At 44.9% G+C, this 22,549-nt stretch overlaps 2 protein-coding genes across 8 annotated transcripts in view; one reads left to right on the top strand and one right to left on the bottom strand.

Annotated features, from left to right (window-relative positions):
• The window catches only part of Ankib1 (ankyrin repeat and IBR domain containing 1), a 93,112-nt gene extending 87,623 nt beyond the window's left edge, over positions 1–5,489 (top strand). For 5 of the 6 annotated variants that reach the window (XM_021190256.2, XM_029535604.1, XM_029535607.1 and 2 more), the window contains 3 exons: positions 984–1,098; positions 1,948–2,081; positions 2,397–5,489. In XM_021190256.2, the coding sequence (XP_021045915.1) occupies positions 984–1,098; positions 1,948–2,081; positions 2,397–3,137 (990 nt within the window). In that variant the 3' untranslated portion in view covers positions 3,138–5,489. The remainder of the gene's footprint in view (positions 1–983; positions 1,099–1,947; positions 2,082–2,396) is intronic. The other variant, XM_029535608.1, reaches the window with a different exon arrangement.
• Positions 5,490–16,249: 10,760 nt separating this feature from the next.
• LOC110317133 (protein lifeguard 2) overlaps positions 16,250–22,549 on the bottom strand; it is a 21,830-nt gene continuing 15,530 nt past the window's right edge. For both annotated transcript variants that reach the window (XM_021191526.1, XM_021191527.1), the window contains exons 9-11: positions 21,915–22,004; positions 19,640–19,687; positions 16,250–16,777 (exon numbers count right to left, since the gene is read on the bottom strand). In XM_021191526.1, coding sequence (XP_021047185.1) covers positions 16,634–16,777; positions 19,640–19,687; positions 21,915–22,004 — 282 coding nt within the window. In that variant the 3' untranslated portion in view covers positions 16,250–16,633. The remainder of the gene's footprint in view (positions 16,778–19,639; positions 19,688–21,914; positions 22,005–22,549) is intronic.

The raw sequence follows: 22,549 nt of genomic DNA, 5'->3' as shown, positions 1-22,549 counted from the left end.
TAAGTTAGGATGGATAGGTGGATGGGTGGATGGACAGACAGACAGGATTAGATCGATAAAGATAGATTGATTTGGCCAGATTAATAAAGTGTGAAAGTTCTATAATACATAACCTGACTTCTCTTACTTCTAGTACTTTTACCATAAATAACTGGGATCATCATAAGCCTGAGGCTCTTCATGTTTAGCCATGGGAGATTTAACAATGATTCTCAAAAGTCTGCTGCCATGCATCCTGGCTTCTCTTTAACTCTCACTTCCTGTTACTGAAATCTGTAGCAGATACTCTCAGATTATAGCCTTGGCTAGTAACAAACATACTGTAAACTATCACCACCAATGTAAAGCAGACATACACACACCTGTTTTAGTCTGTCTCCTTCAAAATGCTAAGTTGTGAATACTCCCTGAGATGCAATACAGCTGGCCATTGGCTGAGAAGGGGGAACTCAGTAGTACGTTTGAAAGCCAGTGTGTAGCATGCTTCTTTTTCAGCAATTGACTTTTGAGTTGATATGTCATTGTAACAAAGGCAGCTTGGTTTTCTGGCAGGTACATATCAGTGTAGATGTCATCTGGGTTTTTTGCCATTGTTTTTGCTTCTGTTCCCCCTTCCTGTTCCTCCCCACCCATACTTCTTTAAAAACTAGGTCCCTGGAGAGCCTAACACCTGTCGGAGGATGGTTGTGGTGTCAGTGTGGTTTTACATAACAAGACCATGGAAATAGTAATTATGTCTACTCTGGAGATTACAGTCATCCCTAGTAGAAGCATCTGTGACCACTAGAAATTTGATTTTGTTTTCTTCCTTTATTTTCTTTGCTTGGCTAAATTTGAAGTTTCCTTTTCTAAAGCAAGTGCTTTTATAGTATGCATATAAAATCACACTTTTTTTTTTCTCCTAAAGAAAGTCTGTTTTAGTTTTAGTTGCATTTTTACAATTTGCATGCTCTCCTGTATTTTATAACCTTTGGTTTATGCAGGAATATGCTGAATTTCAGTATCGGAGAAGACACAGACAGCAGCGCCGTCGAGGAGATGTGCATAGCCTGCTCAGTAACCCTACAGACCCAGATGAACCAAGCGAAAGCACTTTCGGTGAGCTCCTGGGACAGTGGGTGTCATTTTGTCTCTTAATCTCTTGAGTTTATTTTTAAAGCTAGCAGTTGTCAGTGTTTGTGGGTTTGCAGTTTGGGTTCAGCATAGATGTAGAGGCTATTGTCTAAGGAAGTTAATGACTAAAGCCGGGATGTCCTGGATATTGCACCCATCTCTGCTGTGTAACTTAAATCAAGGCACAGACTGTCTCTATCTTCAGTTACCTTATTTTAAAGTCAGTTTCAAAGTAGGTGATGATATAAAGCACTGTGAATACTCAGAAAGTGGAAGCTCTTAATACCATTATGACATGCTTGAAACATTTTCTCTGCATTTAAAAACAAGGTAAGGGGCATCCTACCAGATTAGAATGCAATAAGTAAAAGATTCTTGTGCCGCAGGTGATCAGGGCCTTAGCTTTCCCAGAACCAGTCTTAAAAACAGAACTATTTTAATTATTTGACTTTTAAGTGTTAATTTTTCATTAAACATGCCTAGACTGTAACATCAGGATCAGTTGGTCTGTAGATTGGTTCTTGAGGCTATTATAGTTCTAGAACTCTTTAATTTTATAAAATCTGAAGACATAAACACTAAAATTCATTGTGACTTGGGAAGAAGGTGCGGGCAGTAGAACCTGAATTACTGAAAGCTGCAGAGATGCGGTTCTGAGATGATCACACTGGGTATCTGTTACTGCTTCCCACAACACAATCCTGTGGGCAAACGCAGGGCGTGCGGCGGGTGTGGGTGTGAAGCTGAGCTTTCCCGGAAACTGAGAATGCCTACCAGTGTATAGGTGTGGAGACAACAATTCAATTGTCTGTGGTGCCAATTGTTTTCCAACAGATCTCCCAGAGGGGGGCAGTGGTCGCAGGCCTGGTGCATCCGTAGTCAGCTCTGCATCGATGAGTGTGCTGCACAGCTCTTCTCTGCGGGACTACAGCCCTGCCAGTCGCTCTGCAAACCAGGACTCTCTTCAGGTCGTCTCGCTGGCAGCTGGGCACCATGCCATGCCTTCACTTCTCTGCCCAGTGCTTTCTTTCGCTGGTTTCCTTTTTCTTCTTTCTGTGGTAGAAGTTTGGTTTCAGTGATCAATAGGGTACAAAGGGGTTCTTGTACTTCAGTTTTATAAGGCAAGGAGAAAATTGCAAGATTTAAATATGTAAAATAACTTGTAGAATTAGAAATGGTATTATTATGTGATTTTAAAAAAAAAAAGGACAGGTAAATGTGATTGGATTAAAAATGTTTCCTTTTGTCACATTTTAAAGTGGTTTGATTTTCTGTCGCCTCAGGCTCTGAGTTCCTTGGATGAAGATGATCCCAACATACTCCTTGCCATCCAGTTGTCACTGCAAGAGTCTGGGCTGGCCATGGATGAAGAAACCAGAGACTTCCTTAGTAACGAAGCATCCCTCGGAGCCATAGGCACATCTTTACCTTCCCGACTGGACTCTGTGCCCCGCAGCACAGAGAGTCCTCGGGCCGCGCTCAGCAGCTCGGAGCTGCTGGAGCTTGGTGACAGTCTCATGAGACTAGGAGCAGACAGTGACCCATTTTCAACTGACACTTTGAGTTCACACCCTCTCAGTGAGACAAGAAGTGATTTCTGTCCCTCTTCCAGTGACCTTGACTCAGCTGGCCAGGACCCCGGTGCCAATGACAATCTTCTTGGCAATATTATGGCTTGGTTCCATGACATGAACCCACAGAGTATCGCCCTGGTCCCTCCAGCAGCAACCACAGAAGTTAGTGCTGAGCCTCAGCTTCCCTGTATAAGAGATGGGTCTGAAGGTGTGAGGGACACGGAACTGGTGCCACCAGAAGACTCAGTGTCCAAAGATGCTCGTGTTCATGAAGGTGAAAGAACCCAGATGGAAGAAAGTCCTCTGGAAGAGAATATTCTGGCCAGGGAAGAGTTGTCTCAAGCTGGTGACAGTAGTAACGAGGCAGTGAGCCGGGGGGACAGGCCAGATGCTGCCAGTCAAACCCCTCAGACCTCAGGCGACTGGCTCGAGCAAGTACATTCAGTATGAACCGCACACATTTGTTCTCTGGGTGAATCACAGTACAGGGGTCTGGGAGGTGGCGTATGCTTTAGAGAGACTTTAATGCACTTAATTTGAACTCGGTTATGAACCACTGATGTTAGGATTGAATGCAAAGGAGTTCCCTCAGATGATAGCTGCAGTGCTGACTTTAACCTTACAGGGAATTTCTTTTGTGTCTATCCCCACTTTTAGTGACAAAAAGGAGCAGGAGAAAACACAATGGAATAAATGGGTTGCCATCCACATTCTGGAGAACGCAGCGCTCTGTCTAGCCTGGAGTCGGCAGTACTTAGTTGACCATTTAAATCAAAAGCTTACTCCTTAATCCTTAGGTGGCTTCCTCTTTTTTATAGAAGTGAGGCATTTTCTTCATTGTAGAAGTTGGGCCAGACAGTTCTGATCTCATGTCCTCAGTGTCTGTGTCCTCTCCCGGGGCCTCCTTCCCTCCTGTTGTCCATCAAAGCAGTGTGAGCTGAGGTGTCCGTGCTGCTTGTAGTGCTGTGTCTACCACAGTGAGCGGTTTCCTTTTCACATGATCAAAGATTCCTTCTCATGTCTCTTCACAGTCCAATTGTGCCAAACTCTGACTCGTGCGCTGACTGACAGGGCAGGGAGGTGTGCTGCATCCTGGTGTGCTCCAGGGCAGTGTCAGCGTGCTCGGGAGTAAAAGGTGCCACTCGGTAGCAGTGACTGTCCAGAAATTAATGGGCTTTTGTTGCCATGGAGACTGCATTTAAATAAATGTAGCCTGTAGCTTAAGTAAACTAAAGCTAATGCTGCTGTTAAAACAGTTTATTTTAATATTAAAATACAGTTGATTAGCAACAGCGGTGCTGTATTTAAGAGACACTTTATTGGAAGTGCAATCATAGTTCTTTGTTTTCTCAGTTTTACAGTGCATTCTAATTACTAACGGGTGCAATTACTTTTAATGGTGTTTTATAATATAGAAAAACTGGAGTTTTCATGAGTTACAGTAAATCCCACAGTTATTAAATAATTCAATACAACATCCTACGCAACATGTTACCGTGCCTTTGCCTAACCTAAATGGATAGATGCCAGTTAAGTAAGTCAGTAATTCCAATCTCAATGTCTTTTCTGAAGTAACTATGCTATGAATTGCAAAGACCTCCATGAAACCACCCATGGCCTTGCCTTTTCAGTAACCATGACAACTAAGTGTTCGGTTGGTTGCCTAGATAGCAAATGCTGCTGTGTTTGTTCTCTTGCGCAATACTCATTTGCTGATGGATCACTGTTTAGTATTGAAAACTCAACCTCCTAGTTATCAGTGTCCTACTGTGAAGAAATACTGGTCTTAGTTGTAATTACGATGCAATGGTCCAGTGTGTAATTAAACTAGAGTAAACTGTTGGAATGACTCTTGTACTTACATTATTGAAGCTAGCATAACATACTGGAGTGCTTTGCCACACTGTTACCAGAAACCAAAACCTCGATACTAAGTGTATACAGGGAAGTCCTAGGCCAAGTGAACGATTGTCCTTAATATTGATATCCACGATTATCGTTTTTCATTACCTCTTTTTCAAACTTTGCTTTTGAAATATTCATGTACTTTGATTTCATATGGCCAAGAAGACATTGTACTTGAGTATTTAATTGGTAATTGTTCATGGATATCAAGAGTCCCAATGTTTTTTTTTCCTCCAGTTGTCACAACATTGGTATGAATCCCTATTAAAGTTAGTGGGGGGAAATGTTAACTTTGTCTACAGTGTATTACTGTATATTAAACTGAAATAGTCCATTAAAGGATTTTTTATTTGGATTAAAAATAGGAACCCCATAAAATTTCTAGACCAAGCTATAACTTTTCCAGTAGAAAGCACTTGCATCCCTAGAGGCATCTTGCACATCCATGGTGAGGAGAGGGTGTGCCCAGTGGATAGGAGGGGTGCCTGTGGAGGGGGTGTATGGAGAGGAGGGGTGCCTGTGGAAATCCGTGAGTGCTGGACTTCCTGTTCCCTTACCTTGTGCAGTGCCTGTTATGATGTGCTGGGTTCCTGAGTGGGAAAAACTATGGTTATCCAGTTTGTATTTCCTTGGTAAATATTTTAAAACTAACACAGTCATTGACTTTCCAATTCAATAATAAAGTTTGGCAAAGCCTATTTTGTAAACAAGTTAATTTTATAATGTAAAAAAAAAGTTAATCTAACCTTGACTTGTTATTTGCACTTTCATAGTCTATACTTGATACATTCCCACTTTATATACAGTAGGATTCTACAGACCTGTAGATGTTTGGCCAAATGAATGCTGTTAATAATATGTAAAATTCTTTGATTAAACATTTATTACTTAAACTATTTCCATTTTTGTCTCATTAAATTATAAACTTCATTTAAAACTAATTAGAAAGCAAATCTTGCTTTATATTAAATACCCTCCAATATGACAGTATTAATTTGGTTCTATTATGTAATTGAATAGTGCCTAATATTTTTACAGTAGCCCATTTGCTGAAAATTGTATACCCAAGAGGTAAATTTGATTTCACTATGACAATGTATTAAAATTATGAAATTCGATAAATTTGATTTCATTTGATGACAGTGTACTAAAATTGTGAATTTAGTGCTCATTTTCATTTCTATCAATTTATGAGGAAGATGTTATGATTTCCTTGGAATCCAGCAGAGAAAAAGTAATAGAACTTGAAGATCTGTTTTGTGAAATTGGAAGGGAGAAATGTATGCCATGTGAATAAAATGTCGTGCTTCCCACCACTTCATTCTCTGCCTGCTAGTGAGCACAGCCCTCTACAGCCCACCTCAGTGCACACATCCAGGCCACCACCGAGTCCCTTAGCGTCCTGCCGCCGTCTTACCTCTGCCCATCATCATGTGGATCTGAAACCACTTGAGCGTCCTTCCTTCAGCGTGAGGTGCAGCCTCTGGTCTCCTCTTCCTTCTCATATTCATCCTAGATATCCTTTTGCCTGGCCCGTCAGGAATTAGAACCTGACACTTACTGAAGTGCGGTCGTTTTAAAACAATTAGTCTGTCTCCATAGAGTGAAACCTTGAAACATTAAGCTGTGGTAGGAGCTGGGACCTGTGGAGACGGGGCTGGGGCTGACCTAGGGAAAGGCTATCCCTGTGCTGTGCTCGGCCCTCAGTGTCTCCTTTCACCTCAGCCAGGTAAGCTGTTGGATCTTCTCTTTAGCCTGTTGCCTTGTCAGTTCCTGTAGCCTCCTCAGGGTCAGTAGAGGATGTTTCCAGAGAGACAGCAGTGGCTCTCACCTAGACATCTTATTAGGTATTTTAGGAGCAGGCTGTCTTCTGCTTTGTTTCCTTTTCCTCAGTATTTTGGAGATTGGGCCCTGCAACAGTTAGTAAAGAAACACCCAAAAAAGTCTCTCGTGCTAGTCACTCAATTCTGCTTATAACTGACAAAGGTAGTGGACAGCCAAGCTTTTGAAGGAACTACTCTTCAGTCTTTGAAACTAATTTGGCAGGCTTTCTGCCTCTCCTAGTCTCCTGTCTGACTGGGTGCTTCATGCATAAGAGCTACCCTGCATGAGACATCGCTTCATAAACAGGTTAAGAGACAAATACACAAGAGTGAACAGAAGAACGCAAGATAGTAGCTGCAAGAAACTCATTTTGGACTCCTTGTATGCCTGCACATCTGTGTGTTTGAGACTGCTGTGAAATACAGTTCTATTATCCATTTGGATCTGAAGGCCACGTTATATGGGGTGGCCCTCAGGACCCCACCCACTCAGGACCTTTAGCTTCTCCTTCCTTATTACAGGACATGCTCCAAAACATGTCCATTTCTGGAGCTGAGGCAGTGTCAGCTACCCATAGTGTAGCACAAGAGTGCCAGGTCACACTGTCCCTCACCAAGGAGGATGGGACCCTGCGCAGGAGAAAAAGACTAGCTAAAGGGGAGCAAGCAAATCAGCCCTGTCCCTGTAGCTCCAGAGCCTGCGCACTGACAGCTCCTCTCTGTGGCTCTGGGCTCAGCATCAGAGAGCCTGACCCTTAGAGCTTTCTAGCCTGTCAGTCTCTGTCACCCTCAGTGCCTGTTGCACTGTGCTTCCTGCCTCTGCGCTTTGTCAGTGGCTTGCTCATACCTTCAGGCAGAACTTTGCTTTTGTGTTTGATCTGTGCAAAGCTTGAAATGAGAGATCAGGGTTCTTATTTTGGGTATGATTGACGTAATGAATGACTCGGGGCCAAGTAGCCAGGGCCACACTGCCTTTTGGCTAAAGCCGCAAAACCGCTGTGTGCCATTAAAAAAAAAAAAAAAAAAAAATGCCCTTTTCTCTGCCTGCCTACTTGCCAGAGTAATTTCACTTCTTACCCTAGTAGTTAAGCCTCTAACCCAGTGAGTGGTTCTCAACCCTCCAAATGCTGCGACCCTTTAATACAGCTGCAGGTATGTGGGCGAATCCATGTGTGGGCAAGCCCACCTGAAGATGGATGGAGGGGTAGTGTCTCAGTTCCTAAGACCATCAGAAGTAAAATGTTCGCTGATGGTCTCTGGCAACCCCTGTGAAAGGGTCATTTGACACCCGCCTCCTAGTGGGTCGCAACCCATAGGTTGAAAACCACTCCTCTAAACATTAATTTAACTTGTATTCATTAACAGGACCACAGGTTTCCTTCATTCCTCACTTCATCTCCACCACTTGGGTGGGAACTTTCTCTGCTCTACTCCGGGGTTCAGAAACTCCCGTGGACATGTTCTTAGGACTCCTAGTTTCTTTTCCAGAAAATCTTCAGTATCCTGTTGTCCCTGTCAACTCGGGTCTAGGACTTCATTATGTCCTTACAGGGTAATCACACTGCTTCAGTCTTAGGCATGCAGGCAAGACAGCAGACTGAGGTCCAGAGGCAAAAGACTCCGCCTGCAGGGTGCACACAGTTTTGTGTCAGTCCCCCAGGCCTGCAGTCCCACAGGAATAATACATGGGCCTGGATGGAACCAGCCGTACATGGGCTGTGTCACACCTGAAAACCCCTCTGCATGAGGAATGTACTACACTTAGAGCACCAGTTCTGGCTGTTCTCTCTCCTTACGGTTACAGGTTAGACAAATAATGAGATGGTGTGTGCACATTGCTCTTAGGCCTACAGCCACAGAGAGTAGCTGTCAGTGCGCAGGCTCTGGAGCTACAGGGACAGGGCTGATTCGTTTGCTCCCCACAGCTAACCTCTTCTCCCGCTCGGGGTCTCCATCCTCCTCGGTGAGGAACAGTGTGACCTGGCACTCCTGTGCAACACTACCTGTAGCTGACACAGCCTCAGCTCCTGAAATGGACATGTTTTGGAACATGTCCTGTAATGGGGAAGGAGAAGCTAAAGGTCCCGAGTGGGTGGGGTCCCGTGGGCAATCCAGTGTAATGTAGCCTCCAGACAGTGGATAAAGGAATATGTGTTGTGACCTCACACCCACACCACTGGTTTCACAACTGTCAGTCCCCCATTCAGGGGAGTAACGGGACATACAGAGAAGTAATAGTGACATATGTAAATTGCTCCTCCACCAGTCCCCACAGTGCCCTCTGTGGTGGTCCAACGGGAACAAGTGTAGAACCCTGTAGAAACTCCAGTACTTTAGACAGGCTGAGTCAGAACCAGAAGGCTTCCCAGCCCAGCATTGCCTCTTGCCAGATGCAGCCTCTAGATGCACCGATTTCATTTGTTTTTGCGAAGTTTATCGATGTGTGTGTGTCATTTCTGTCCCACCCATCTCCTGTGTGTCTCCCTCTTGCTCCCCAACTCATGCCCTCTAACTTTTCTTAGATGCACATGTATGTTAAAACAGTCACTGACTCCGTTTCGTGTTACCTGTAGATGTGGTTAGGGATGATGGCTCAGGGGTTGGATGACCAGCTGGGGGCTCATTCCTGGAGGAGAGTGATTTTCCCTCCCTCAGCAGCCATTAGTTGCCCATAGCTCTTCATCTAAGGAAGAAACCTTGTGGGATTTCACTTAGCCATATTGGAATGTCAGCTAGAAGTATCCTCACTTTTGTTGGTTTATTTATGTGTTTGCCTCCATGTATGTATGTATGTATGTATGTATGTATGTATGCCACCTGTGGTGCCTGGTACCCACAGTTTCCAGAAAGCCAAGGAACAAAACCCCAACCTTAGCTGTACCTGCTGCTTTTCTCCTTCCTGGTGAGCATAAGCTCCCCATCCAGGCTTCTCCTCCAACACCAAGCAGTCCTGCCTGAAGTTAGGGATGGTTGAACTCTTTTACAAACTTCGTAGTTGATTATCCCGAGTTACCAATTGTGATCATTGTGCTCTGGAAAAGAATCTTCCTTTCAGAATCCACAGGCCTCAGAAAATCAAGCCAAAGCCCTCGTTATAAGGCTGACTGTACTGCAGCAAGAACTTAAAGCACAGCCTCAGGAGGAGTCCGTGGTTAAAATAAGGGCATTCGTTGTTAAAGAATGGGGTCCTGTAACTTGGGATGGGGATTTGTGGGAGGAGCCATTGAGGCTAAGAATCTTCAGATTGAAGATTGAATCTTCAGATTCTCGAGGGTTTACCTCACCTGAGAAGTAGTGTCTCCACCCTCAGCAGAAGATATACTCACACCCCACCCCCTGAAATAGGGCCTTTGACTGAGGAAAGGAACCAGTAGTGACTTTCTCAGAAGGAAATGCCAGACAATACTGATGTCCCCCAGGGCCCACCAATAGTTGCCTCTAGACCTATAACCAGACTCAAGGCAAAGCAGGCTCCCAGAGGGGAGAGGGAAATTATAGTCCACAATAAATTGGGCTACACTACAAAAGAGCTTAATGATTGTGAATCCATTCAAGCAGAAACCTAGGGAGTGTGTGTAGGAATGGGATGGGGTGGGGTGATCCTGGAGAGAACGTAAAAGTGGATCAGGTTGGGTTACTGAGTGGAGATTCTAGATTAGATATGGAAGCTGGCAGTTTTGTTTTGTTTTTAAACATGTCAGAAGCTTGTGTGAATGGCTGACTGAAGCATTTGTCAAAAGATGGCCTGCTGAAGAGGAGTTGGAGATGCCTCATGTCCCTTGTGTTTGTGAAAGGATTTTAAGGCTCAGGGAAATTGCAGTGCTAGAGTGGATGCCCTGTGTAAAATCATATCTGCCACAATGGGCAGGCCCACAGACATGCCCTTCACTGAGCCTGTAATGGTGGCACTGGTACCAACACATCTGCAGAGCTTTGCTGTTGCCTTTGCCTCATGCAGGACCTGAGTCACAGACACTGCCGATCTGTTTAATGCAGTGGTTTTAATTAGGCCCCGGAGTGGCAGGGGCCAGGTGGCAGCATTGAACCAACAAAGGCAAGATGGCCATAGTTACTGTAATGTGCAGCATAGACAAAGCAATGTTCATAACGGTCTGACTCCAGCGGTTCTCAGCATTCCTAATGCTGCAACCCTTTAACTCAGTTCCTAAGACCATGGGAAATACTTGTTTTCTGGTGGTCTTAGGGGACTCCTAGCAAAAGGTCATCTGACCCCCCAAAGGGATTGCAACCCACAGGGGGAGAACCACTGGCCAGCCCAAGGCTAAGTGATTTTTATGGTGGCATGACTTGTGCGGGCCTTTGGTACTAGCTAATCAACCATGGTGTTTCCAAGCATGAAAAGGAGCCTACTGCATTTTTGTATCTTTTCTCCTCAAACAACAGAAAAGCTCCATTAGACCATGGCAAAAGGGAATCTCGGCCATGAACCAGTTTCCAGACTTGAGCCAGTTTGCAGACCCAGGACCCCTTGAATGAGGAGACAGGTTTTCCTGAGGAAGGACCTTGATAATAAAACACCTAAAACCTTACTGTTAGTCTCTCTCCTGTCCTTCATTAGAGGGACTTATGGCCTTGTAACAAGGCTAATTGCACACTGGAGGAAAGGAAGCAATCAGACTTTCAGGAGTCTGGTTGTGAATTGATACTGACTTCCAGGAGAACCCAAGAAATATTTTGTTCCTCCAGTTAAAGTATGGGTTGTATGGAGGTCAGGTTATTAATGGAGTTTGGCTGAAGTCTGACTAATGTAGATCCAATGAGTCTCTAAACTCACCCTGTGTCTATGTTCCAAAGTCCCAGACTGTGTACTTGGGATAAACACATGTAGAAGTTGGCATAATTCTCACATTTGTTCCCTGACCCATAGAAGGAGGGCTATTATGGCTGGAAAAACTAAATGGGAACCTTCAGAGTTGCCCCTGCTACTCAAAATAGTGAATCAAAGACAGTGTCACATCCCTGAGTAGCTACAGAAATTAATGCCACCATCATGGACTTGAAAGATGCAGGGGTGTGTTTCCCACACATCTCCCTTTAACTCTCCTATCTGGCCAGTGTGGAAGACTGATGGATTGTAGAGAATGACACTTGACTATCGAAAATCCAATCAGGGAGTGACTCCGATTGCAGCTGCTGTACAAGATGTGGTACCCCTGCTTGAGGGTACAGGGTATACAGCCATTGATCTGGCAAATGCCTTTCTTTTCGGTACCTGCCCATAAAGACCACTGGATGACATTTGCTTTCAGTTGGCAAAGCCAGCAGTATACCTTTACAGTTAGATAGATAGATGATAGATAGATAGATAGATAGATAGATAGATAGATAGATAGATAGATAGATAGATAGATAGATGATAGATAGATATTATGATGATTGAGCCAAGTGAATAGGAGATAGAAACGACTCTGGCAACCCATATGAGCATCAGAGAATGGAAAATAAATCTATCCAAAATTCAAGGGGTCGCTAAGGCCCTCTACACCAGTGAAATTCTTAGGAGTCCAGTGGTATGGGGCATTCAAAGATATTCCTTCTAAGGTGAACGATAAGTTACTGCACCTGGCCCCTCTCACCACCAAGAAAGAAGCACGTTTAATTTGGACTCCAAAGGTACCACATTTCTCTCTTGGATGTGTCACTCCTGCCCTTATACCAAGTGACCCAGAAAACTACTAGTTTTGTGTGGGGCCTGGAAGAGGAGAGGGCTCTTCAACAGGTCCAGGCTGCTCTACCAGTTGGAACATACGATTCAGCAGACTCAATGTTGCCTGAAGTGTCATTGGCAGAGAGAGATGCTGTTTGGAGCCTTTGGCAGGCCACTATAGGTGAACTAGAGAAGAGACCTTTGGGATTTCGGAGCACCACCTGAAGACAACTATCAACTATTCTCCTTTTAAGAAGCAGTTCTTAGCCTGCTACTGTTGAGCCTTAGTGGAAATTGAACATTTGACAATGGAACACTAAGTTACCATGCAGTCTGAGCTGGGTATTCTCTGACCCACTAATTCATAAAGCAGGATATTCACAGCAGCAATCCTTTATCAAATGGAAATGATATATGTGTGATCAACCCTGAGAAAGTCATGAAGGCACAAGTTACATGAAGAAGTTGCCTAAATGCCTATGGTTTCTATATGTAACTCCTGTTACAATGCCATCTGCTGCCAAACATGCTCCTGTAACTTCTTGGGGTGTGCCAAGATCGGTTGACTGATGGTGTGAAGACTAGTGCCTAGTTTACTGATGATTCTGTACATTGTTCAGTCAACATCTGGAAGTGGACAGCTGGAATATTACACGGGACACCTATGAAAGATACCACCGAAGGGAAATCTTCACAGTGGGCAGCACGCAAGGTCATTTTGTTTGGAGGGAAAAATGGCCAGATGTGCAAGTATTCCATTTCATGGGTCATCGCCTAATGTACTGACAGGATGTACAGGAACTTGGAAAGAACATGATTGGAAAATTGATATGAAAGACATCTGGGGAAGAAGTATGTGGTTAGATCTCTCCAAATAGGCAAAAAAAAAAAAAATTGTGAAGGTACTGTGTCCCATATTAATGTTCATCAAAGGGTGACCTTCAGCAGAGGGGGCGTTCAATGATCAAGAAAACACGATTCTGTGGACAGTCAGCATCTTTGCCCAGCCATTCCTGTCATGATACAATGAGCCCATAAGTAAAGTGGCCATGGTGGTCGAGATGGAGGTTATTCAGGAGGCTGCTCTCTTCCATGTCCAAACAACATAGGCAGCCAGTCACCAAGGCTGGCCTGGCTACAGCTGCTGCTGAGTGCCAGGTCTGCCAACAGCAGAGACTAACACTGGGCCCTAGATGTGGCACCACTTCCCAAAGTGACCAGCCAGGGACATGGTAGCAAGTTTACTACACGGACCACTGCCTCTGTAGAAAAAACAGCACTTTATCCTTTCTGGAGTAGATACTTATTCTGGTTAGGGATTTGCCTTTCCAGAATGCAAGCTTCTGCAAAATCTATCATCCGTGGACTTGCGGAATTTCTTCCTATCCACTGTCATGGTATTCCACGTAGTATTGTTTCTGACCAAGGACCTCACTTCAAAGCCACAGAAGTGTAATGGTGGGCCCATGATCCACTGGGCTTGCCAGTTTTACCAGCATCCTGAAGCAGCAGGCCTGATAGATTAAATGGCCCTTTGAAGACACAGTCACAGTACCAATTAGGTGGCAGCAGCATGGAGGACTGGGGCAGAGTTCTCCAGAAGATGGTATATGCTTTGAATCAGCGTCATGTATATGATACCATTTGTCCCGTAGTCAGGATCCACAGGTCCAGGTATCAAGGGGGTGGAAAATGGAATAGTTCTGTTTATCACCACCCTAGTGACCCACTAGAAAAATTGTTTCTTGTTCCTGTGATGATAATTTTTGCTGGCCAATGAGTTTTGATTCCAGAGCTGGGAGCACTCCTGCCAGGAGCCACAACAAATAGTCCATGGAACTGGAAGTTTAGACTTCCCTCTCACCACTCTGGGCCTCTGACGCCCTTAAGCCAGCAAGCTAAGAAAGGAGTAACAGTGCTAGAAGGGGTGACTGATTCAGATTACCGAGGGGTGCATGGACTGTTTCTCTACACTGGAGGTCAGGGTGACTGTGTCTGCAGTGCAGGAGATCCTTCAGCGCATCTCCCGGTGTTACCATGTCCCATGATTAAAGTCTATGGGACGCTACAACCACCTAATCCAGGCATGGATGACGAAGGGCACAGACCCCTAGGAATGAAGGTGTGAGTTGCTCCTCCAGGGAAAGAACCAGGGCCTGCTGAAGTGCTGCAGGTGGAGAAAATACTGAACGGGTAGTAAAAGGTAGTTATAAATACCAGCTAAGGCCACATGACCAGTTGCAGACATGAGGATTATTATAATTGACATGAGTCTGTTGTATTAAGAATGTGTTTGTACATATATGTATTTTCTTTCCTTGCTTTCTTTAGTGTGTGTGCGCGCGCGCGCGCGTGTGTGTGTGTGTGTGTGTGTGTGTGTGTGTGTGTGTGTGTGTGTGTGTGTTTTCCGAGACAGGGTTTCTCTGTATAGCCCTGGCTGTCCTGGAACTCACTTTGTAGACCAGGCTGGCCTCTCTTTATTGTGTTATTAAGAGAGTATCAATGGCCGGGCAGTGGTGGCACATGCCTTTAATCCCAGCACTCAGGAGGCAGAGGCAGGTGGATCTCTGTGAGTTCGAGACCAGTCTGATCTACAGAGTGAGGTCAAGGTCAGCCAAGGCTACACAGTAAAACCCTGTTTCAAAACAACACAAGAAGAGGGAGGGAGGGAAAGAAAGAGGGAGAGAAAGGTTAAGATTTTCTTTTTAAATTACTTATTATTTTATATCCATTGATTGGTGTTTTGCCTGGGTATGTCTGTGTGAAGGTGTCGGGTCCCCTGGAATTGGAGTTACAGACAGGTGTGAGCTGCCATGTAGGTTCTGGGAATTGAACCCAGGTCCTCTGGAAGAACAGCCAGTGCTCTTAACCATTGAGCCTTCCCTCCAACCACAATGGTTTAGTTTTGAGATACCAAATGAATGTGCTCCTCAAGGAACATTGCCACCTATTCTAAAATTGATGTCTGTGGTTGTAGTTATATCACGTTAGGTATAATTATGACCTTGTTAAATATGTAATGCACTTGTGATTTTACATGGATAGTTATATCGTGTTAGGTATAATTATGTCCTGGTTTCTGTTCATTTGGGCATTAAGCATGAGATAAGGAGGTATGGTTTTGTGTCAAGCTGACAAGGAGTGGACTTGTGATGACTATTCTTGGTTGTCAGCTTGACTTCATCGGGAATTTACTAAAACAAATCCTAAGTGGCTAGACACACTTGTGAGAGATTTTTTTTCCCTCAATTAAATCATTTGAAGTGAGATGACCCACTTTTAATCTGCATCTTTTGAGGTGGGAAGACCCACCTTTAATCTGGGCCACACCCTCTGCTGGCAGCATATGTAAAGGACATGGAAGAAGGAAGCTTTCTCTCTTTGCCTGCTTATGCTCACAGGCGAGTCCACTCCTCCAATGACAGGAATTACAGCCTACTTCTTCAGGATTCTAACGTATACTGAAGATAGCTGAGACACCCAGCTCTGTAGAATGAAAAACTACTAGATTATTGGACCTTCTGTTGGTAGACAGCTAGCATTGGACTAGCTTGAACTACAACTGTTAAGCCATCCAGATAGAGACAGACAGACAGACAGACAGACAGACAGACAGACAGACAGACAGACAGACAGATAGATAGATAGATAGATAGATAGATAGATAGATAGATAGATAGATAGATAGATAGATTCATCCTATTAGTTCTGTTCCTGAAGAACCCTGGCATATACAGTGGATGTAAAGTTTCAGTTTTCATTTTCAGGCTGGGAACATTGCGGAGATTGGTTTCACAATAATACATGCAACACTACTTAACTGCAAACCAAAACTGCTAAAGTGGGGTTGTTGACCTATGTTTATCAAGATTAAAAAAGAAGTTTAAGATGTTTGAAGGCTTCAAAGTAGGCGGGTTGTCCCCACCACTCGGAGGTGGTTCCTGAGTGAAGCACAGAGGTACGGGCTGATTGGTGGCATGCAGCTGCCCCTCCGTGCCTGCCGGGCCTCTAACCTCCTTACCTGATAGAAAGTATTCTCTCTAGTCTGCCTGTGGAAAGAGGGAGAAAGACAGAATGCTTGGGGTTGTCCTTCTCTTAAAGAAAAAAGGTCACATGCTAAACTATGCCCACACGATGTCCAAATGAAGAGAGAGGGAAGTGCCAGGGGTTTTCTACAGTCGGCTTTATTTATGTAGAGCTGGTGCTCACAGCTTTAAATTGTACCTGGAAAACTTCAACAAAGCATTGAGGACCTTCCAAATGCACGTCAGCTTATGATTAGGATACTCTTTTTCTGAATTTATAGGAATCTGAAATATTTCTATATGAATAAGAAATTTTTGCCATATGTCAAGGGAAACAAAATTATAACAGCTATAGCTACCATCTACTGAATTTTTAGCTTCTTTTGACATACAGTTAAATTGATAAATAAATAATTGACTATCGAAAGGGTCTTTAAGTGGTCACTGCTGTACGCCTGAGCCTGGCGACACACCACAGGTGTCCCACCTTTCCTCTTCTGGGCCTTAGCTGGCTTTGGCCATCAGCTATCGTCCAATCAGGTCCAAAATGAAAATGAAAAGGCTGATGATGTCCACGTAGATGTTCAGAGCAGCAAAAATGTACTCTTCGGGGTTTATCTCATAATGGTAGTGCCCCCCCACCATCATCTGCACGTCCATCACCAGGTACTTAAAGAGAAAGAAGAAATCATCTCTATATAGCACAAGAAGCATTGGGTTTCAGCCCAGGACCACACAGATGGTGTGGTAATACATGTTCCCAATTCTAGCATTCTGACAGGAAGGTCAGAAGGTCAAGGTCATCATCAACTACATAAGTTCTTGGCTAACCTGGGGTAGATGAAACTGGGTCTCAAAATGGGGGGAAAAGGAGGGAAACAAGAGGGGATATAGATAGGGAGAAGTGAAAAGATGCAGGGGGTCAGTTGCAGCTGAGTACACTATTAGAACTTCAGTCCTTGATGAGGTCATCTTAGCTTGCTCTCCGTGAGCAAAAGCATCTCCTCCTCCCGAAGCCCAGAGAACCAACTCTGTAAACTTCCTTTGCTTTCCAAGTCCTTTGTGCCTTTCTAAGGCCTTTGTGCCTTTTGTCAATGATGTGGACTAGCTGGGCAAGAGGGACACATCACTGCAAGGTGCCCTGCATCTGTGACTTCCCCATGTCCTAGCTTGGGCAACCAAAGCTGCTTCCTAGCCCCAGCACATGGGCTGTGTCTTAGGTGCTTGGGTGATAGCGAACCTTGACCTCTGTGTGCCTGAGACAGAGAGTGGAGAAGACGACTCTTCCCCAAGCCGTATCTCACCTCAGCTGAGCCCTCTCTCCCCCTCAAGCCCAGTACAAGATGGTGATCTGGGCTGCAGGAGGAACATGGGAGGAAGAAAGGAGCAATGACCTCTCAGCCATTGGGTGTGGACTAGACTCAGAGACCAGCTCCATGCAGAGAGTCCAAGACTTCACTAAATAATGAAGTTTTACATGGTTAAAAAAAAAAAAAAAAAAAAAACAGTTTAGAATGGCATTCACTTTGTGAAACCTGTCCCAAGAAACTCAGGCTCCCACTGTCCTTGGCTGCTTACTTCCAGTCAGGCTTCAAAGAGTAAGAGTTAGAACAGGGGCTAGAGAGATGGCTCAGTGAGTAAGAGCATCGACTGCTTTCCCGAAGGTCCAGAGTTCAAATCCCAGCAACCACATGGTGGCTCACAACCATCCATAACGAGGTCTGACTCCCTCTTCTGGAGTGTCTGAAGACAGCTACAGTGTACTCTATTATGATAAATAAATAAATCTTTATTTAAAATAAAAGAGTCAGAACGGAAGGGAGGTTCAGGATGGAAGTCAGTGTGGGGCTTCATGCAGAGTCACAGCAAGTCTTATCTCTTGGAATGTGGGATGGGCAGGACTGAATCTAACCATGGAGGGAAGAAGGGCAGGCGGCTGGGGGGTGTACCTCACCTGGTTTGCTGGGCCCCGCCCCCAAGGCTCACTCCAGCATCTCCACCCCAAGCACACGAAAGTGTTTGGTCACACAAAAGGCTTGAGCATCCTTCTCTCCCTCTGGAGCCCTGACAGAGGAACAAGGACTTTTCTCTTCCTTCAGAAGATCCCAGAGTTAATCTCAGTACTCTTCATAAGAGAGATAAAGTCTCAGCCATTTCACAGTTTGATTAGGTGATTGGGAGTGAGGAGAATGAGATGAGCAGGGATCCAGTTATATCTTGTCCCATCCAAGGGAACAAAGGCTCTGGGTACCATCTAAGACAGCTGAACTCCAGCCTGGATTCAAACCCACTGATGCTTACACACACACACACACACACACACACACACACACACATATGCACACATGTGCATGTACACACATTCACACAAGTACATACACATTTACACACATACACACACACAGAGGTCTTCCTCCACTCTTTGGTATTGGGTGGCCTGTCTGACTCTACAAGAGTTTTTATTCTTCCTGAATCAACCTACTTTCGTGGGAAATGAACTGAGCCTAAAACAGACTGATGCAGGCTTAGGTCACAGAAGAAAAGAGAGATGGACACAAATCAGGTAACAGGAGAGGTGAGAAAGTCCAACACACACACTTACTCTCTTGCCTAGATCTTTCATGACTGTTAAAAGCAGTGACACAAGAAAGTGATGGACAGGAAGCTAACGTGGGTCATTTGGTGACATCATGTGGGACATGGGACTCATTAGCCTTTCAATTTGTATGTTCAGAATTTTTTATGATGAAAAAAATACTTCTTTGGCCCTTACTCTGGGTGCTCAGGCAGAAACGCAGGTTTCTGATTCTGAGTTTGCGTCTAAGCTGGCCTGCACAGCAAACTTCAGGCTACACAGTAAAACCGTGTCTTTACTTTGTTTCCCTTCAATGCCTAAGAAGCTTCAGTGGGTACAAGGACTTGCTGCCAAAGCCAAGACAGAAGAGCCTCAGAACCCAGGTAAAGAAACAAAAACAAACAAACCAAAACCAAAAACTAACCAAACAACCAGACAAGCCAGCCAAACAAAAAGCCAACCGTAGCCAGGCATGAGTCAAGGCTGGAGAGAGGGCTGACTGACTGTAAGCCCCGGTCCAGGTTCAGGGAGAGACCTGTCTCAATGGGACTAACGGGAAAGAAAGGGATTCCCAGAGGCGTCTGCAGGGGCCTTTTCTCGCCCTCTCCAGAGCTCCTGGTATGAGAAGTGACAAGGTAGGTGCTCTAACCACACGAAGCCACACCTTGTGCTGATGATCTTTGAGGCTTCTACATGATCCCGTCTCTGAAGGTGATCTTTCCCTGTTCCTGTCATTACCCTTTGTGTCTGTGTGGTGCCGGGGACCAAACTCAAGGTCCTTTGTATGCCGGGAAAGCAGTCTCCCCTAAGAGGCAGCCCCAGCCCCAGAACCTGATGCTTTCTTGGATTAGAGTTGTTGGAGTGTTTCTAGAGAACGTGTGACTCCACTGACCAGCACAGGCCCTGTGAGTGTATATACACCATGGTCTTTGGCACAGAGGTAAACCAGAACTTACTATGGAGAAGAGCAGTGTTCCAAGCGCTGAGTACACCAGATGCAACCACTGCACAGAAAGAAAGGGTTATAGCTTCACACAACATGGAATGGGGGAAGTGCTTACTGAGTCCCCGCTCTCTGATAAGGACCCTTTACAAAGACAGCAAGCTTGTAGGAACTGGCTCTTCCTGAATCTCATCACCCCACCACTCCACCATCACCACGTCCTCCCACCACCACCTCCCACCATGGCTGCCCCAATCCCCCACTTAATTCGGGTAAGCACTCAAAGGATGTGCTGATCTTCACAATTACCACGTGGGTGCTTCCAATTCCTTGGGGGCAAGGCAAAGACAATCCATTACATAAGCTTGCTTCCTATGCCTTAACTCTTCTAGAAAACCTGCCCTCCCTCGGCAAAAGGGGTTTCTAGAAACACAAGGATCACACGCTCCCTAGTCAGGAAGGGGGAAGGAAAGATCACAGAAACCATTCTGCAAGCAGAAGCCATTCTGCAAGCAGTGGACCAGCTGATGGGACAGTGATCTTCCGATGACGCATGTGTAAAACTGTAGCCTGGAGAAGCTTGTGAGAGGAAACTGAGACTGGAAATGAGATCTGTCTGTCTTACAGGAGACAATAGTCTTCTCAAACAGGATAGTGCAAAGACCTATAGAACTCACTGAGTAACTGTTAATATACGCCCTTGTGCCAAGTGGGCTAGCAAACGCCTATAATCCTAGCACTAGGGAGGCCGAAGAAGGGTTGATCTCTGTGAGTTCGAGACCAGCCTGGCCTAGACAGTGCGTTACATGTCATCCAGGGCTACATAGTATGACTGTCTCCAAAAAGCAAATAAGCAACAAAAGCAACAAAAGCAAAAAACACTAGGCACAGCTTTGTGATGTCTTAAGAGTTTTTCCACAAAATGTAGATACCACCTCCCTGGCTATAACAAACATGATTATTCATCCAACCAAATGAGCCCAGGCAGAACTTCAGGTCACAAGTCTTAAAGATGATGTAAGAACGTCACTTGCTGCCAAATAAATGCTTTGGTTCAACATTTGAATAAGTTGGCCTTGGAACTTTAGTCAAATAGTTCCAGGTCCCAGGCAGAGTTTCCATATTCCACATTCATAGACACCATAGGGCATACCATTCATGTATGTATGCATGCATGTATGTATGTATGCATGTATGTATGTATGCATATATGTATGCATGTATGCATGTATGTATGTGTGTGTGCATGTATGTATGTGTGTGTGCATGTATGTATGTATGCATATATGTATGCATGTATGCATGTATATATGTATGTGTGCATGTATGTATGTATGCATGTATGCATGTGTGTATGTATGTCCACTTCTACTCCAGAGACAGACTGTGCACAAAGCCTAAGAGTCACAAACCTGCCACCTCTACCCCTTCACTCCTTGGGGACCCTGGATGAATTAAAGTCCCTTGAGCCTATTTGACCATCTATCAAATAAATAAGAAAGATTGTTTTTTTAATTTATTTATTTTATGTATGTAAATACACTGTGTTCAGACATACCAGAAGAGGGCACTGGATCCCACTACAGATGGCTGTGAGCCACCATGTGGTTGCTGTGATTTGAACTCAAGACCTCTGGGAAAGCAGTCAGTGCTCTTAACCTCTGAGCCATCTCTCCAGCCCGAGAAGCATTGTCATTGTTCAGGAATGTTGTGAGAGCTGAATGTGAGCGCTCAGTGGAAAACATGCACCAGGTCTATGTCTGAGACTTAATAAGACCTCGGTGAATGCTCACTGAAGAGCAAGCTGGGTGGTAGGCACTAAGCCACCTCCTGTGCGTCAGTACTGGAACCTTGAGCTAAAGAAGCCTTTCTCCCACTTTGGCCTCAGGCAAGCAGCACCTGCATGCAGAAGACATCGTCCACCACACAGGTCAGGATCCCCTCAAGACCCTGCCGGGAAACGGCAGCTACTAGATTCCTGTCCGTGGATTTGGATGACAGGGCAGGAGTGCACTGTTCCCTGCTAAGCTGCTGGACTGTACCCACTGCTGCCACTTGTCTCTGATCTCAAGGACATCTTTCTCAAAGCTGGGCACATAGCTCAGAGGTAAGGGTGCTTGCCTGATGGCTCAAGGCCTTGAATTCAATCCCCATCACCACAGGTAATGGTAAGAATGATAATAAAATCCTTCCATGCTTAGCCCCAACACCATGCCTGCTTCTCAAGGGACCTGTGCCAGCAAAGGCAGCACTTCCCTCATTTTGAGTACTTCATGAAGGTCACTTACGTATGCTCGAATCACAAGTGCAATAATCCCGTAGATCACTAGCACACTGGTGAAAACAAACATCACTCCACTTAGCAGGGTAAAATCACACTGGGGAGACACAAACAGTGAGCGCATCATGTGACTCCATCAATATCTAGACAGGACCTCAAATGTCTAGAGATGTCCTTTCTACCCCTGGAAAAATTTGTCCTGGACATTTCTTAGGATGGAAATGCTTTAGCCCCAAGCACTGAAAATTACCACAGAAAGGATACAACTGTCGAAGTCCATTGGATTTGCTTCAGGAAGGAGGACGAAATGGTGGAAGTTAAGATAAAATGATGAGAGCCGGGGCTGACAATTTTTTAAAACTGGGTGAAGGGTGCATGAGAACCCATTGTATTTATTCTGTTTTTCTATTTATAGGAATTTCTCCCTTAAAGCCAGATGTGGCACACATTTGCACTCCCATCACTGGGAGAGAGGGCGCAGGAAGATCAGAAGTTTAGGGTCATGCTTCACTACGTGACAAGTCCAAGGCCAGTCTAGACTACTCAAATCTCTGCTGAAAAGAGAAGCCAGGAAGGAAGGAAGGGAGAGAGGGAGGGAGGGAGGGAGGGAAGAAGGAAGGAAGGAAGGAAGGAAGGAAGGAA

This window comes from Mus pahari, chromosome 2, assembly GCF_900095145.1.
Source record: "Mus pahari chromosome 2, PAHARI_EIJ_v1.1, whole genome shotgun sequence".
In the NCBI taxonomy this organism is placed as follows: domain Eukaryota; kingdom Metazoa; phylum Chordata; class Mammalia; order Rodentia; family Muridae; genus Mus; species Mus pahari.
The sequence above is the reverse complement of the archived record's forward strand: the minus strand, read 5'-3'. Positions and strand labels throughout refer to the sequence as shown.